This window comes from Sebastes umbrosus, chromosome 23 (genome assembly GCF_015220745.1).
Source record: "Sebastes umbrosus isolate fSebUmb1 chromosome 23, fSebUmb1.pri, whole genome shotgun sequence".
NCBI classification, from domain to species: domain Eukaryota; kingdom Metazoa; phylum Chordata; class Actinopteri; order Perciformes; family Sebastidae; genus Sebastes; species Sebastes umbrosus.
This window is the reverse complement of record NC_051291.1, coordinates 3,990,706-4,008,775: the sequence shown is the minus strand read 5'-3', so window position 1 is coordinate 4,008,775 and position 18,070 is coordinate 3,990,706. Positions and strand designations below refer to the sequence as shown.

General features: G+C 38.6%; 2 protein-coding genes across 3 annotated transcripts in view; both read right to left on the bottom strand.

Annotated features, from left to right (window-relative positions):
- The window catches only part of LOC119482690 (synapsin-3-like), a 112,594-nt gene extending 103,467 nt beyond the window's left edge, over positions 1-9,127 (bottom strand). The window contains exon 1 of one of the 2 annotated variants that reach the window (XM_037760491.1): positions 8,801-9,127. The gene's annotated coding sequence lies outside the window, so the exon portion shown is untranslated. The remainder of the gene's footprint in view (positions 1-8,800) is intronic. The other variant, XM_037760490.1, reaches the window with a different exon arrangement.
- Positions 9,128-14,554: 5,427 nt separating this feature from the next.
- On the bottom strand, positions 14,555-17,127 carry LOC119482410 (DNA-directed RNA polymerase II subunit RPB1-like). The gene is made up of 2 exons (XM_037759867.1): positions 16,283-17,127; positions 14,555-16,177 (listed from the first exon to the last, which is right to left on the bottom strand). The coding sequence occupies exons 1-2, from the start codon at positions 16,933-16,935 to the stop codon at positions 15,988-15,990; spliced, it is 843 nt and encodes a 280-aa protein (XP_037615795.1). The 5' UTR covers positions 16,936-17,127; the 3' UTR covers positions 14,555-15,987.
- Positions 17,128-18,070: the final 943 nt, after the last annotated feature.

The window sequence follows — 18,070 nt, the reverse complement described above, 5'->3', positions numbered from 1 at the left end:
CTGCTGAATCTATCACATATTCCGATGGCTGTTCTGTGAATTTACACCAAAGCCTGTTAGAATTGTTGGCTAATTAGTTAAGAACATGCAGTGCTGTCACTCCATCTGCTGTTTCCCACCTTACATGACCAAATTATGCAATAATGACTACTATGTGTTTTCAAATGTAACTGCAAACACACCAGATGTTGATTTTGTGTGGGAAATTGGTGGTAAAGGGGTAGGGATGCCCACAGCTTTTTGTATTCTAGGGATACGTTCAGGCAACTTTCATATAATTTAACAACTAACACTTACATTCTGTTATCTTTAAAGGTGCTAAGAGATGCGAGATTGGGAGCATTTCTGTTGCTTCAAAATGGCAACGGATGAGCCGGCGGCTTAATGGTGCCAACAGCGCTAACAGTGAAAACAACAGCAACAGTGGTGACAGAGCTAACAGTGTGCTACGCTTCCCTAACAGCGCCGATGGTCGGGATGACGTGATCAGCTGCAGGGGCCGTGAGGTAACGCGCACCAAAAGCATACGCGGCCAGCCCGGCTATGTCAACAAAGCACAGAGAAGCTCTGATTACAACACACACAGAGGGAGACCCATTTCTGTATTAAATGTCCGCGCACAACGCACGTAAAAAATATAACTAGAAGACTGGCCTATTTTTACGTTTGTAGAGTGGATCTCCGTGGAAAATAGGCACCACTTCCACGCTGCTCTCACGCCTGGTGTAGCCCGTTTCATTGATTATAGTGGAAGCGTAGCGTTGCAGCAGCCGTTCCGTGAAAGGTTACGAGTTCAATGTAGCCTGCCCGTTACAAGAACCCTCCTCACACCCACCACCGAGACACATACAGTCATTGTCCAACACTGGTAAGCTTAAAGGGATAGTGTGAGGGTATGAGTCTCCCTGCTGTGCAGCAGTCAAACATGGCTTTTATTATTCATGACAGTCTGATCTGATGGGGGGGCTGTGAGTGTAACTGGTTGGAGCATAGGGTCGCTGGACTCAAGTCAATGTGAGGAGAATGAAATTAAATAGAGGTGGGACAGCAGACGGACCAAACGCTGGGATGAACCTGCCCCAGGGCATTCTGGGGGATTATAAATAACCATGTGGGACTCGCTGCCAGATGGATGTTCATGAGAATTACCACCCGCAGTTTTACAGTAAAAATTCCCTTGGAGTCAGAGACGTTGCCATGGTTACCATATATTATAGTTTATAGATATCTTGTCACCAAAGATTCATGGTCTCCAGAGGATGATACCTATACCTATTTCCTGTCCTTTTCGCCTTGACTTATATGTACTAATACTGGTAAGGCTGTCGCAATAACTGCAATATTGCAACACCGCGCTATTGACAAGCCAACCGTAGGGAATAGCAAGCAACCATCACAACTGCTATGTTCATGTTTTATCTTTTTTTCATCATCATTGAGTGCTGCAAATTTGGACTTTTTTTTCTGGTCACAGAGAGTTGAAAAACTTTGGGTAAAACCCTGCGCTCGTCACTGTCACTTTTGACCCAGCCATCCAATCACAGTGGAGGAAGGGCGGGACAAATACTGCAAAGACCACAGCGTCACATCCTACATCTGTACAAGTGCTGAAGAACCACAACGGAAAAATGAATACATATAGGCCGGCAGGTCCGTCCTCTCTCCCTACGTGCTTCAGCCTTCCCTTCATCCTTGTGCCACTTTTACTACAGCAGATATTCCGTATTATATGGTGCCTACAAATGGGGTCTTGTTTACCATGTTCACGAGAAGAGTCCATATGAACGCCCCCCTATTGTGGTATTCACAACCTCGTAAGTAGAAAGTTCCTGAAAGCTCAGAGTTTACAAGTTGTGACGTGTTTGTTGACATAATTTTTTGGTACAAAATAAGTGAATATATCATTATTTTAGTCATATATTGTTTTTCTTCGTAATTTTATAATATGTCTGAGAAAAATGTTGTTATTCCCAACAACCCAATCTTTCTCCTCTGTCATTATGTCTTTGCATTTCTTTCAATTGTTAGCCTCTGTGGCTTCTAGACGCTGACAGCAAAGTTAATATTTCCGTTGCTTAGCAGCGGTGTTCTCACACCTTTACCACTTGAACACCACACATATGTGTACACGACTTCCCACGTTGTAAACACAAGCTTACAAGTTTGTAAGGCACCAATTGCGACCAGGTGCAACCATAGCATTTTATGAAATTTGCTATGCATATTCATGGTCCCCGGAGGATGAACCCTAATGTTTTTTGGTGACCCAATTGGTCCAAAATCTCCACAGAAAACAGAAAATATCTTAATATAATAAGTACACTGCCATAACATCTAATCTTATTCTCTTCCGAATGTATTTCCTTGACCTCTTTTGTAATTCCATTCTGGCTCCGGGCTCTAAAACTAATGAAATCATGGTTGTGTTTCTGTTTCTGTTCAGTGCTTTCGTCTGCCTAGTTGGGCTTATTAGCTGTGTTTCAGTTAAAAGGAGACTGTGAGGCTTCATACCAGTTTTTCTCCTGTCTTTCCTCTTGTCTGTTTTAACTTCAGTGTGACACTTCTTTGCAGCTTAACAGATTATTTGTTATTTTTAGTGTATCTCTTGGCAAACCGCTCCTTATTTTACTTATGATCCTGCATGTGCAGAAGTCCAACTACGTAACGCTCTGCTCTTACTTTTCAGGGAACAGTGATGGTAACATTATGACTCATCATCGTGTGTCTAGCACTCTGCTTAGTGTTGCTACTAGGAGTGAACTAAGAGGCTAAATATGTCACGACAAAAGCTTCTTTAGAGCCTCTAACAAACTGTCATATATCAATAATCTCAACATTAAAGTGGCAATAGACATGTTTTTTTTGCTTAAACTTATCATCATAAGAATAGCTGATAGTTGATATTAAGTGTTCATAATCATAAGTATTGTGTATATTGTCCACACTTACCTATAATGTATGCAGTAGTGGAATAAAATTAAATTCTAGACCACCAACAACTGTCAATTTTGTGCCAGAAGACGTCAACAAAACGGTAATATTTAGTGTTTCCTCCTACATGAATCCTTTCAATTCTTCCTTACAATATAGAATATCGTGATGCACTAAAACTAATCACTGAATCCCAGCCTAATTAAATGTTTTGAGGGTGGACAACTCTTTAAGGCTGATTAACAAACCGCAAGTGTTCAATAGTCAGGGAAGTAACAGAACACAAATTAAGTTTTGCTGCATGTTTCAAGGCTGTTTTTCCACAAATATGATCTGCGAGAAGCATCCGTCATATCAGAGGTGGATTATACTCATAGAACAATATCTTAAACTTCATTAATGGCATGAATTTAAGAGATATTTAAAGCTATGCCGTGGCGAGACGTCTCCACAGAAGATGGTGTTGAGTTGTTGTGGGAGGTTGTGTGGAGGCCCGCGGCTTATTTTAATCAGCCGTTGCGAAACTTGTAAAATGCCAGCTTGTGAAGACACTATTAGGCTGAGGCTGTTGATTTCAGTGCTGTGAAATGCTTTCAGTACACTGCCTCTATTTCGCACTGACTTTACAGGCGCTTTCAAGCGTAAGTGCAACCAGAACGAGACATAATAAGATAACGGGGACATAATTACGACTACAATACTTCACCACACGCAGATTTACTTCTAAATTAACAACAAGGCAGCTTAAAACCTTGAGAATCTTGCTGCTCCCTGCACTTGCAGAACTACCCAGAAGGAATGAGAAAGTCATCCTTTAACTGTGAACCTTGACGACTGCAGTGACAGAATGTGCTCGGCGACACAACAGTCTCAGCTCGCTGCGAGAGTGTCTGCAGCAGCAGCAGCAGCAGCAGCGACGAGCTGGTGAGGCGAGTAGTCACAGCCGAGTCACCGCGCAGTGACCTCACCGCACTTCCCACTGCAGACGCCACATTAGTATTCACGCGCAGACAATGAGGCGACGAGACCAGGAGGTAGAAATGACCTCGGACCTTTCTTTCTCCCTGTACATGCTGGACTATTCCAGAGGTTAGACAGGTTCACTCCTGACACACTCAAGAAACCTCCGGGCTAAAAGCAACAACTTATCTCAGCTCGGGAAAGACCCAGACGTTACTCACCGCATCAGTGGGACGAGCCAAATAGGCAGAGATTTCATGCGTTTTGTCATTTTCATGCAAAAATGCAAGAATTCTAAAGATAACGAACAACAAAATATTGTCTTTCAGCACTTCAAAATAGCCCTACTTAATACAAAACACATCCAGTCCATTCATATCTAAGTTATGACTAACAGGCGGTTGATGAATCATTTCCATGTACACAGCATCAGTTGCATATTGATTCAAAGCTCCATTCACAACAAACCAGCCCCCACATTACTACAACTTGTTTCCACATCAAAGTCTCCTCCCATCACAAACTGGACACTTTTCTCCACGAGGTCTGAATGCACGCAGAGAAGCACCAAACCAGCTGATTAAGGACAGAAAGGTCAACACTATTTTTCAATTAATCATTCCACCAGAAGAAAAAGGGGATAATTAGTGGCTGCAGCCTGCCTGCCTTTCATGCTGAGGGCATCTGTTGGGAGACAAAATAGATAACTGGTTATAGAGGGAACTCTTTTGCCTTGCTCCCGATTGCCTGATTAATATTTCATGGGGTTTATTTTGCAGTATGGCGTCATTATCATCAATATTAAGGGCTGAGCTGTAACACAGCATCCACTGTATATGGAGCTAGGGTCATTTTATCCGTTATCCATTGGTACCAACCATGTCATACTAGCTTGTTGTGAAGGAGGCTAAATAACACTCCAAAGTTACGCAACATTTTGGCGAGGAAAAACTGTCATGGCCATTTTCAAAGGGGTCCCTTGACCTCTAACCTCCAGATGTGTGAATGTAAATGGGTTCTATGGGTACCCACGAGTCTCCCCTTTACAGACATGCCCACTTTATGATCATCACATGCAGTTTGGGGCAAGTCATAGTCAAGTCAGCACACTGACACACTGACAGCTGTTGTTGCCTGTTGGGCTGCAGTTTGCCATGTTATGATTTGAGTATATGGGTAAAAATCAGGTAAATATCAGGTAAAAAATCTGAACCGTTCGGTTCGCTAGTCACGGTTCGGGACGTGTATGAATTGTTCGGTTCATTTGAAATAAGTTATGAGGCAGATTGTGTATTTTTTTCATGTAGAGTTAGGCTCTGTTTATTGTCACACTAGTAATCAAGGCCTATGGAAGGAAGCTGGGACACGGGCGGACATGGGTCTTGAGTTACGGGGTTTAACACATACGCAGTGTAACTGAAGCTGCGGCCGTGCGTTGCTATTGGCGCAATTTCGGCGATTGCAGACCAGATTTTACTGTGTGTGTTGTACCCCAAAGATATGACGCATTGATGAAGCGTGACCCAGCCTCCTTCACGGATGAAGTGCAGAGTGCGGCTGTCAGTCAGTTAAGGAAGTGGCGAGTAGACACGATAAAGTACATTTAGAGGATCCACCAGCATCGTTTCGCTCTGCTGTATGGGAGCATTACGGATTTAGTGTCATCTATGAAAATGACGGGAAAAAAGGGGTGGATAAAACGGCGACTGTGTGTGAGCACTGTGCGACACGCGTGGTTTATGCTAGAGGCAACACTTCGGGTAGGAAAGGCAAACTCCTTCTCCCCACAGTATTTAAACATCCTCTACATGCAGATTCAGACAGGGCAAAAAACATAACTACAACATTGGGGAGGTTTATAATGAAAGATATGCAGCTTCATGCAGTCGTGGAGGATGCTGGATTTCAGCATATGATTAACATAACGTTACTTGAGGCGCACTATACACTTAGGCAACACAGTGATTCCAACAGCCCAATCCCTGTAATGTGTTTTATAGTTATTTATTATTTTTAAATAACACAGTGCCACAGAAATCCAACCGTATTCCTCCAAATACTGCACTTTGAGTGGAAAAACTAATCTTTCAATTACGAGCTGATGATCAGGGACTTGAGACATATGTTATAAAGTTCTTTTTTTTTCTTTTTTCAGTAAAGTTCTGGTTGAGCTTATGCTTCAACTTATGTTGATGGCCTTAGTCTATAATTACATCATATTTATATGAAAATAACAAAGCTGCATTTTTCGTTTGCACTAATTACTGTAGAGGTCCTATTCTTTCAATTAAGATTTGACAATGAAGAAGTGTTTATATTCTTTATGTAAGCCATACATTTGTTAACTTATTTTTGGCAAATAAATGAAAAGCGTGTTGAAATCAGAACATGACCTCCTCGCTGTAACATAAATGTACCGAACCGAACCGAAAACCATAACCCCAAAACCCTGATATGAACCGAACCATGAATTTCGTTAACCATTCCATCCCTATATATACATACATTTGCATAAAGCAAGCATATTTGCCCACTAAAGTAGCATTGTTTGCTGCAGCCCCAGACAGCTGTTTTGGGCGAAAAAAAGCTCTTAAAGGTCACTGTACACTACCTGCTTACAAGTTAGTGGACATAGTGGAGCATTTAGCAGCTAAAGAGATAACATTAACATGAGATATTTCTCTCAGGGGTTAGTAGAGAACATAAAGGTTTAGGGTGAGAAAAAATTTCAGGCAGCCGTTTTGTTCTTATAGGTCCCATATTGTAAAAAGGTAAATTTTCATGTCTTTTATATCCTAAAGAAGGCTCAAGTGCTATATAAATACTGTGAAAGTATCAAAACGCTCAATATACGGAGAAATACACACAGCCTGTATTCAGAAATTGTGCGTTTGAAACAAGCCGTCAGGATTTCTGTCCATTTGTGATGTCACAAATATACAATATTTAGACCATTTCACGGTTTTAAACATAAACATTCTAAAATGTGTCCTAGTTTATTTCCTGTTGCTGTGTTATGTGAATGTCATCAGCTGACAGGAAGTAAACATGGACCCAAGCTGTTTCCTAGCAACGCAATTCCGTTGCAATTCTGCTGAAATGCACTAAAATGGAGCGTTTCAGACAGAAGCTAAATACAGGTATGTTCTGGCAGACAGTATGAGGAAAATAAAGGGTTTTTTTTAAACATTACAGCATGTAAACATGTTTTAGTAGAAACACAAAATACAAGTATAAACCTGAAAATTAGTATAATATGGGACCTTTAATAAGCTAATAAAGCCACTGTACATTAACCTGCCCAGCAACAAACAGCTAAAGTTACCTAGCCTCTAGCTAGCGAACATTATGAAGCATTTAGCCACTAAAGAAGCAGATATTTCCCCTCAAGAGTTGGTGAAGACAAACAAGAGCTACAAAGAAAAATGAATATTGAACTTACTTTATAATCCACTGTCTCTCCTTTTGAAAATAATTCACAGATAGAATTAAAAAAAAAAGTCACATAAATGTAATGTTTATTTAAATAATAGACAAAAAAAAACTAAATATGGGGTCAGTGAAAAAGCTGATTAACCCTCTATTAATTTTTAAATTAATTTATATTTTTTTAATCTGTTTTATATTTATTTTTAAATGTGTTTATTTATTTATTTGTCTATTTCTGAACGATTCTCCCTTTGCATTTCACCCCTCATTTATTTCCCAAAATTAATTTATTAATTCCCTTATTTATTTACTCTTCTGTTTAGTTTAATTACTCATTTACTAATTACTAATTTACTCTTTTGTTATTTTATTTTTTTAATTAATTTATTTTTGGCCACCTGCTGAATGTAAGTTAAATAAATAAATAAATAGAAAATAAATTCAAAAATAAATTAATTTAAAAATTAAAAAAATAAATAAACATTAATAAATAAAAGGGAAAACTAAACAGAAGAGTAAATAAATAAGGGAATTAATAATACATTTTGGGAAAAAAATAATGGGGGTGAAATGCAAAGGGAGAATCGTTCAGAAATAGACAAATAAATAAATAAATATAAAACAGATTAAAAAAATATAAATTAATTTAAAAATGTATAAAAAATAAACATAAACATGTTATCAATTAATTAATTAATGGCAACATTTATTTTGAATATTATTTTTGCTGCATTTAATGACATATTATTTATAATAAATAAGAGGTGAAATGCAAAGGGAAAATCGTTCAGAAATAGACAAATAAATAAATAAACACATTTAAAAATAAACATAAAACAGATTAAAAAAATATAAATTAATTAAAAGAATTAATACAAAATAAACATAAATAAATAAAAGGAAATTATACATAAGAGTAAATAAATAATGGAATTAATATAAAGATAAATAAAGAAGCAAATTAAAACAGAAATATCAATTTATGTCACACGCTACATTTATTTTTAATATTATTTTCGCTGCATTTAATGACATATTATTTACTTATACGTAAAGGTGCAAATAAAACTCTTGAATCTTGAATCAAAGAATAATTAGCTTAATTAGTGTTAATTTACTGCACCAGTGTCACACCTCTAAAGAGGATGCACAGTGTGTTATTGTGACAGTAAACTGACTTTATAATCCAGCATCTCTGTAAATCCTCGGTCATAATGATGAAATAGATACTACCCCACTTACATCTCCACCTCCCTCCACCTGATAATGAATAGAGATGGAGTGAGAGGCTGCAGAGAGATGGAGAGAGAGGGAATCCCTGCAACAACACAATAAACCTCCTGTAGTTCCTCAACCAAGCTGTCAGAACCAGCAGCCTGACACAGCAAAAACACCGACAACTACATCTTATCCGAGGATGAATACTAATAATGAAAAGCAGGAAACAATGCAGGAGATAAATGCGCAATTTAAGGTTTACCTGAGCGGCTGTCAGTGATGAGCAAGTGTCTGATAATGACTCTTCTTCTTCTTCTGATGATAGTGATGCTGCTGCTTCTTCTTCTGCGCTCAGGTCCACAGTCCTCCTCAGCCTCCCTCTCTTCTCTCTCCTCTCTCTCTCTCTCTTTCCACAATGCATGCCGGGAACATGAGGGGGGTGTAGTTGCCTTCATTACTGCAGTCGGTCCATGGAGCTCATTCATTGGCCAACAGGGAGATTGTGGGAGCATCTCTCAGTAAAAAGAGGGGATCAAATGTGAAGCAGGAAAATAATTCACAGATAGAATAAAAAAAAAAAATAATAATAAAAATAAACCCCATAAAAAAAACATATCCCTCTGAGATGTATCTAAAATTGATCCAAAATGTTTTTTTTATTTCGATTAAAAAAAAATCTTAAATAGAATATATATACATGTATATATATACATATATACACATATATATACAAATATGTGTATATAAGTATATGTATATATACATATATATATATATATATTCTATTGAAGATTTTTTTTTTAATTGAAATAAAATACATTTTAGATAAATTTTATATATATATATATATTTTATATATATATATATATAAATTATTTTATTTCAATGAAAAAAAATCCTAATTTTAAAAAAAAATCCTTAATAGAATATATATACATATATATGTATACATATATATACATATATATGTATATATATATTGTATATACATATTTATGTATGTGTATATATATATATGTATATGTATATGTATATATATACATATATATATATATATTCTATTTAGGATATTCTTTTTAAATGAAATAAAAATATGTTTTAGATCAATTTTATATATATGTATATATATATATAAATATATATATATACATATATATACATACATATATATACATTATAAATAGTGGTATTTTTCTCCTTTCGGACTAAAAGCTGATTAACCCTCTACCTTTCAACTGAATAGCTGACAGGACGGAACCTGCCAAAATGAAAAATGAATGAATATAAATAAATAAATATGTCATTAAATGCAGCAAAAATAATATAAAAAATAAATGTAGCTATTAATTAATTAATTAATGCATCTATCTTTATATTAATTCCCTTATTTATTGACTCTTCTATTTAATTTTCTCTTTTATTTAATTGTTATAAATTTTTAAATTAATTTATTTTTGCATTTATTTTCTATTTATTTATTTTTGGGGAACGTGAGGGGGGTGTTGTGCCTTCATTACTGCAGTCGGTCCATGATGCTCATTGGCCAACAGGGAAATTGTGGGAGCATCTCTCAGTAAAAAGGGGAATCAAATTTTAAGCAGGAAAAGAATTTAAAAAAAGAATCACATAAATGTAATACTATTTAAATACTTATTTTCTTGTTTTATTTGCCATATCCCTCTGAGATGTATATCTAAAATGTATTTTTATTTAAATTAAAAAAAAAAATCCTAAATATAATATAGTTGTTTTTGTTATTATAAATAGCGGTATTTTTCTCATTTAGACTATCATAGGAAAAGCTGATTAACCCTCTACCCTCCCACTGAACAGCTTACAGATCTAGTTAGCGACTAGCTGGTGAACATACTGGAGCATTGTATGGAGGACGGGACCTGCCAAAATAATACAAAAAAACGAATAAATGATTCGATAAATAAATAAATAAATATGTCATTAAATGCATCAAAAATAATATTAAAAATAAATGTAGCCATTAATTAATTTATTGATAACATGTTACATAAATTAATATTTCTGTTTCAATTTGCTTCTATATTTATCTTTATATTAATTCCCTTAATTATTTTTCTCTTCTGTTTAGTTTTCCCTTTTAGTTATTTATGTTTATTTTTTATACATTTTTAAATTCATTTATTTTTAAATGTGTTTATTTAGTTATTTATTGGTCTATTTCTGATAGATTCTCCCTTTGCATTTCACCCCTTATTTATTTCCCAAAACTTATTTATTAATTCCCTTATTTATTTACTCTTCTGTTTAGTTTTCCCTTTTATTTATTTGTTTATTTTTATTAATTTTTAAATTAATTAATTTTTGCATTTATTTATTTTTATCTATTTTATATTTATTTTTTAAATGTGTTTATTTATTTATTTATTTGTCTATTTCTGAACAATTCTCCCTTTGGATTTCACCCCTTATTTATTTTCCAAAAACGTATTTATTTCTGTATTCTTTTCTTTATGCATTTCTGCCCTTCAAGGTACATTTTGAACAAATGTGTGATAAATTTGCGGTTAAATATTGACAGCCCTAGTTGCTAGGTGTCTGCTGGATGTGTAAATAGGCAACATGTCTGAAAACACATTTGTTATAACGGACGCGATAACTTGACCAATTACTGTACTACCTTTTTGTAGTTAATGAACAAAACATCACTGGAACGTTAAATGATGGAGATATCTGTCAGGCTATTATCAGCAGAGGTACATATTTCATGACGGCACTGAGGCACCAAAGAACATGTCGACCCACGGCTGTCACTGATGTAACAGGGTGTAATCACAACATCATCAATCTCTTTTAACCCACACTTTGCAGCCGTGATGCCACCGAGTAGCTCCATCGTGGAGTTTGCTGCCCTGAAAGAGTACAATCCATGTGGTCAAAAGCCAATTTCTTTAAACTGCAGACTGATAAAGCTGTGATTTGTCTTTTGTATGTTGTTTTTTCAGAAGTTTGTTGGGTATCTAATATGTCTGATTAATGATGAGAACATACAGAGCCTAATTATGACACTGCAGTCAACACATTACACAACAGGATCATAAGCACAAAGCTGGATGAAGAAAACTTTTAATTAATTCATGGATAACTGTGTGAATGAATGCACAAATCCTGGGATTGTGTTTGGAGCTAATTAATGAGAAGCTATGGTCCAGGTTCCAGCCCTCTGAAGGCAAACAGCACAGACTGCGATAGCCACTAATTAATTCCACATTTAATGCTACACTGCAGTGTAATATTTCATCAGCATTAAGTTGGACATTTACAGGCAAATATATCAAATCTGAGCCTGAATCACCTCCATGTTTCAGCTCGGAGCCTCCGTGTGGTTGCTCATTGGCGGCAGCGTGAATTCATGACATAACCGACTCTGCTGTGAATGCATTTATTGCCCCAGCTCCCTCTTGAATCAGTGAAACAGATGTTGCATCTGAGACAAGAACAGAGGCTCAGGCTGTGCACCCAAAAGAGCAGCACAAATGTTGTGATCCGATCACAGCAAGACACATCTGCATACAGCAGCTGCACGAAAACGGAAACTAAGATTGAGGGTACAGTCTCAGAGGATTGGTAGTCTCTATTTCACAGTACTTTCACATTTACCATTATCCCAATTGCTACTTGAAGCAGCAGTAGGCAGTATGTTTTTGGCATCATTGGGCAGAAAATTCCATAATAATCTTTCAGCATATTGTAATTCAAGTGTTCTGAGCGATAACTAAACTTCTCCGATCAAATGGTCACAATAGGCAGCGCTGAATTTCCCTCATGACGCCCAGTGTAAAATTTAGTTACCCTACACCAGGGGTCAGCAACCTTTACCATCAAAAGAGCCATTTTAGAAAAAAAACCCAAAAAAAATCTGTCTGGAGCCGCAAAACATTTGAGCATTGTGATGAAGGTAACACAATTTATAGTCTTAGTATATAGTATATAAGTCTAATACAGTGAGGGCCAAAGTGCAAATGTACTACGGAGTATTAGGGCCACATTGAGGGAAAAAACATCTGAGATTTACAGAATAAATTTACGAGAAAAAAAGTCGTAATATTACGAGAATAAAGTCATAACTTTACGAGAAAAAAAGTCGTAATATTACGAGAATAAAGTCATATCTTTACGAGAAAAAAGAAAATAACACTTAAATTACTACTTTATAATAATATGACTTTATTTTCATAATATTACGACTTTTTTCTCTTAAATGTATGACTTTATTCTCGTAATATTATGACTTTATTCTCGAAATCTCAGATTTATTTTTTTTCCCTCAATGTGGCCCTAATACTCCGTCGTACCGTCGTACATTAGACCTGCTCTACACATTTAATAATTCGCTCATCAACAGGTGCCTTATTGATCTATCACTTACCTCAGCGGTTATTGAAATCACCACAAACTCAACAAAAACTTCTCCTGCTATCAGCCAAATAAAGATGTGAGTCACTTCCGCTCACCCCGGGGCTTTTGCACGCCATAGCATTCTTCTATCAGCTGGAACACAACGACCATGACTCAGCAGAAACATAAACACCTCAAACACCAGGAGGGGTGCACGCAAACAAAGGGGAAGGAGTCATATTTAATTCATGAGCTCTCGCAATGCAGGATAAACTGATTTTCTGATATGCTGGATGAGGCCTGAAAGCTCTGACTTCCAACAAAAGACAGTCGGGCCAAGACACAAGACAGGAAGTAGGGCTGCTTAATGTCAGTGGATATTTACTGTCACTGGGTGGGCTGTTGCATCCCGTGGGGCACAGCTGCATTTCCCATAGGACCTCTCCATCTTAATGGGCAGCAAATGCATAATGAAGCACGGCTGGCGGAGAAATGGATGCAGCGGCAGTGACAGCCGAATCCATTTTCACCCTGGGAATTGTCTTTTCGTAATCTACCGTACCGGCAGAGCTCTTTGTCTTTTCTGCACAGAAGGAGCTGTATGTTTAGAACCAAAGGGGAATAAATGTTCTCGATTAGTGCTCCAACCATTTACAGCATGGGTCCGTTGGGGAAAAAAAAGTCCTCAACCACCAACACCAAAGTATCCACCAGTGCTTGTAAATCACCTCAGTTTGGTTATCATTATTGTTCAAACAACTAACTAATAATACATTTAAAGCAGCAGATTTCACAGACCGGAGGAAAACAACCAATCCGAGCCGAGCTGGAGCCTTGCCGTCTCTGAGCAGCTGTCAATCACTCGTGAACTCCAATCAAACGGTCAAACTAGGCAGCGCTAATCAAATATGATTCAATATTCTGTTACTGTAATGTCTACTTCTCTCCTCAAATGTTTTCAGAAACACATTTTTTTACCTGAAAAATGAGAAAGTTTGCCGCCATGTTAAGACCAGTTGGAAATACCAAGCACCGCCCACCAGCCGGAGCAAACTTTCTAATTTTACAGCTAAACAGTACACTACAAGATATTTCTGAAAACATTTTACGCGAGAAATGGGCATTACAGTTTTATCATATTTGCTCAATATTACCAACTTCCGCTTTAAAGCGGCATGAATGGATTTTGTTTGGCTACTTGGTGGCAGCGCAACAAACATCCAGCTGATGATGCAGAGCGACATTATTGTTGTTGACCAACTGAAGAATGTATTTTATGTTGTACGCACAAGATTTAAAAAAACAAACAGTTAAGTTGTGGGCAGCAAAACCAAAACAACATGCTGAAAGATGATAAAACTGCTCGGTAGAGCTGACGGGAACGTTCTGCGGTCTGTAATTTCTTTATAACAGACCGTTGCTGTGGGCGCAGCTCTGATGTCAGACTCTGGCGTACTGTTTTTGTGTCAAAATATTGATTTCTTAAGTAAGTAGCCGTGTGATAAGCGGGATAATGTACAGCGAGCAAGTCATTGTTGTGAAAGAATCCCCTTTGCGTCGGGGTGCAGCATCGCCCCGTCAAGGATTCTTTCACAACAATGACCGGCTCGCTGTACATTATCCCTTAAACTTAACTCTCAAATATTCTTTGATCCAAACAACAGTGGTTTATTTCAATGAAATGTTCTGCTAGGATTGTTTACATTGCACAAGTACATCTGGACCAAGGTTTGGTGGTCTGTCTGCAAACAGTAAAAAACATGGAAAAGAAAAATGTATTCTGGTTTAGAACAAATTGTCTTAATGTTCATACAGTAAATATAAATCATTGCATAAAGTCAGATTTAGTTAGCTTTAGCGAAAAGCAATGCATGTTTTAGCATGTGGATTGATTAAATGAAAACATCATGGTGCATGTGTCATCTTAACATGCAAACATATTCACATTCACACTGCAGTCTGTCACGAAACACAACAGGCGGCGGTTGCTAGTGTATGTATACTACTATGTGTGTGTGTGTGTGTGTGTGTGTGTTGTGAGGAGGGGGGGTGATTTGCAGGCCTAATGTCTAATGTCACAGGAAGCACCAGCAGCTATATTGATCATTTTTCATGCCCTGCCTCATTTCACTAAGAGGCTCAACCCGACCGCTGGTGGCATTTTCAATTCACTTATGAGACACACAGAGAAAGACGGAGAGAGACCTGCAGCTCCAACAGGAACAAACATGGCCGTATAATGCAAACCTGAAGATAAAATAGTGTTCCCGTGTTGCACTTATTTATTGATTCAGTGCACAAAACAAACATTTGGCTACTGTGAACTTGGTATTAATATTTCTAGTTCACCGTAGTTTTTTTTGTGATTAATAATTTTAGTGTTAAAAATAAGCACTCTATTATCGCCGTACCGTTCACACTACACAACTTCCTGTCTTTAGTCGTTACGGTTCACACATGAATGACCGGAGACGGGGAGGGTTCACTATGCTGGTTATGATACAGCGCCAACACATCGGAGTAATGCCGCAATTGCAGTTACAAATGACAGAAATCCATCAGGTGCAATGCTTGTTATTAGAAAATAGTGTTTTCCATGAAGACACCCGTCAAGAGTTTTGTTGAAAGCTGGAGGCGGGGAGAAATTTGACGGAGGCAGCCGCCTCGTAATTCTCTTTGCAGGAAAAACCCTGCACTTCCCTAGACTGCACATGAAACGGGTGTGCTCCAATAAATTCTAGGCCTTTAAATTCAGGTTATTGGATTTGAGACTTTTTAAGACTTTTTAAGACCCCGCTGGAACCCCGACAAACAGTAAGTTCCTATTGTTACAGGCGACGAGAGGCGAGCCAACGCTGATATGCCTCTGATCTGAGACTTTTTTGTCGGGGAGCTCCACAAACTGTTTGGGATCGGAAAATCAGGGCTAAAGTTGTGTAGTGTGAACTAGGCATTGGTGACACTACTGCATAAAAGTCACTCTACTCGTTGCCAGAGCATTCTGTGCAAACACCATCAAGCTCCTTCTAATGTCATTAAACTATTAAAAAAACATCTGCCCTCACTACACCTGTGTCCCTAAGCAATGACGCAATTATTTTTCTTTGGGTGCGGGCTTGTTGGGGAAGGTAGAGGAGATGCCCTGGTGGGTTGCATTGATGTTCTGAAGGGTTGGTATGAGGGTGTGCTGGGATTAGTAACTGATGTACTGGGTCTGAATGAGGGTGTGCTGGGATTAGTAACTGATGTACTGGGTCTGAATGAGGGTGTGCTGGGTTGAGTAACTGATGGCCTGGGTCTGAATGAGGGTGTGCTGGGGTTAGTAACTGATGTACTGGCTTTGAATGAGGGTGTGCTGGGTTGAGTAACTGATGTACTGGGTCTGAATGGGTCTGTGCTGGGTCTGAATGGGTCTGTGCTAGGGCTGAATGGGTCTGTGCTGGGGCTCAATGGGTCTGTGCTGGGTCTGAATGGGGGTGCGCTTGGTTTAGTAACTAATGTACTGGGTCTGAATGGGTTTGTGCTGGGTTGGTATGAGGGTGTGCTGGGTTGAGTAACTGATGTACCGAGTTGATAGAGTGATGGTCTCGGTGCCGGTGCCGGTGCCGGTGCCGGTGCCGGTGCCGGTGCTCGTGCAAGCGCCGCTGCCGCTGCCGGTGGCGGTGCCGGTGCTGGTACTGCCGCTGCCGGTGCCGGTGCTGGTACTGCCGCAGCACCATATAAAGCAACAAGTGGGTGCATGGTCTTGTACTGCAGCAGGTACTCGGGGTAGATCTGGAGCTTCTCAAACACAACGAAAATGGAAGGGTCCGTTACGTCGTTTACGCAGCTGTCAAAGAAGTTTATGTCCCCGCCGTCCTTGGAAGGAGGTCGGCGGTAGCTGGAGGACCCTTTGGTGTAGTCTCCCACCAGCACCCGTGAGATGAACAAGGATTTGACGTCAGCGGTACCGGTGTAGTTGTGGGAGTATTTTGCGTCCCGGGCAAAGTAACTACCTGTGTTTGGACACAGAAAGAGATCCCACATTTTGGGATTATTGTAATGTCACTATACTGTATATGGACACTAGGGGTTGCAACTAAGGATTATTTTAATTATCAATTCATCTGCAAAGTACTTTCTTGAATAAACAATTATTTATTTGGTCTTTAAAATCGTGTGCCCACCCTCTAAATCCCCCCCCCCAGGTTAGCAATGTTAGCTCTGTCAGCACTGTTACCGTTGTTTGCACTGTTTGTGCTATTAGCACCGTTAGCAAAGAACGTATATTGATAAGAAGTGAAAGTCAATTGTTCGTTCAATTGCAAAATCAGCGACCAGCAGCAGAGCTACGCTTATGCCATTTTGGACTGAAAGTGACTACCGGACGCCAGTAAAACGTCCGCCTAAAAAGTGCCATACAAAAGTAAAACAAAACTATTTCTGTTCTATTGTCATATTCTACCCAAATGGCCTGTGTTGAACAATAAAATAATATAAATAATATAAGCATTTTCAGTCCAAAATGGCGGCAACGGCTGTTGTCAAGAAAAGACAAAGTTTTGTCTCTTTGCTTCTATACTCTTTGCCGTTAGCTGCAAGCTGCCGGCTCAGCCGTTGCCATGTTGAGAGCCACGTGGAGGCAATAGATATGCTCTGAATTTCAAATTTAGCACCTTTGAAGAAGACCTATTATGCTTTTGTGCTTTTTCCCTTTCCTTAAGTGTGTAATATAGGTTTTTGTGCATGTAAAGTGCACGCCAAAGGGAGTTACTCTCCCCCACAGAAACACTGCTCCTGCACTGCCTTGCTTGAAGTGCCCGCCTTCTCTTCCGTAACTTGGTGATGTCACCAAGTAACACATTTGGCACACCCTCAAACAAAGCTAGTTAGAGCGGAGTTGAGGTGGAGTTTGAAGAGTTGGGTTTGGTTGACCAATCACAACAGAGTGGGCCAGCTGACCAATCAGAGCAGACTGGGCGGGCCAGGAGCACAACAGAGCGTTTCAGACAGAGGGTGAAAAGAGGTGCTGCAGCACAGCCGGTATGACAAAAAGTAAAGTGTTTTTTGAACATTAAAGCATGTAAACATGTTCTAGTAGAAACCCAAAATACAAGTATGCACCTAAAAATGAGCGTAATAGGCCATCGTTAAACAATTTATTGAGTATCAAAACAGTTGC

Coding starts and splice junctions, on each gene's coding strand:
- LOC119482410 (XM_037759867.1), bottom strand. CDS start 16,935: ATGTGGGATCTCTTTCTGTGTCCAAACACAGGTAGTTACTTTGCCCGG. Junction 16,178..16,282: donor GACCCATTCAGACCCAGTAC/ATCAGTTACTCA, acceptor TCAACCCAGCAC/ACCCTCATTCAGACCCAGTA.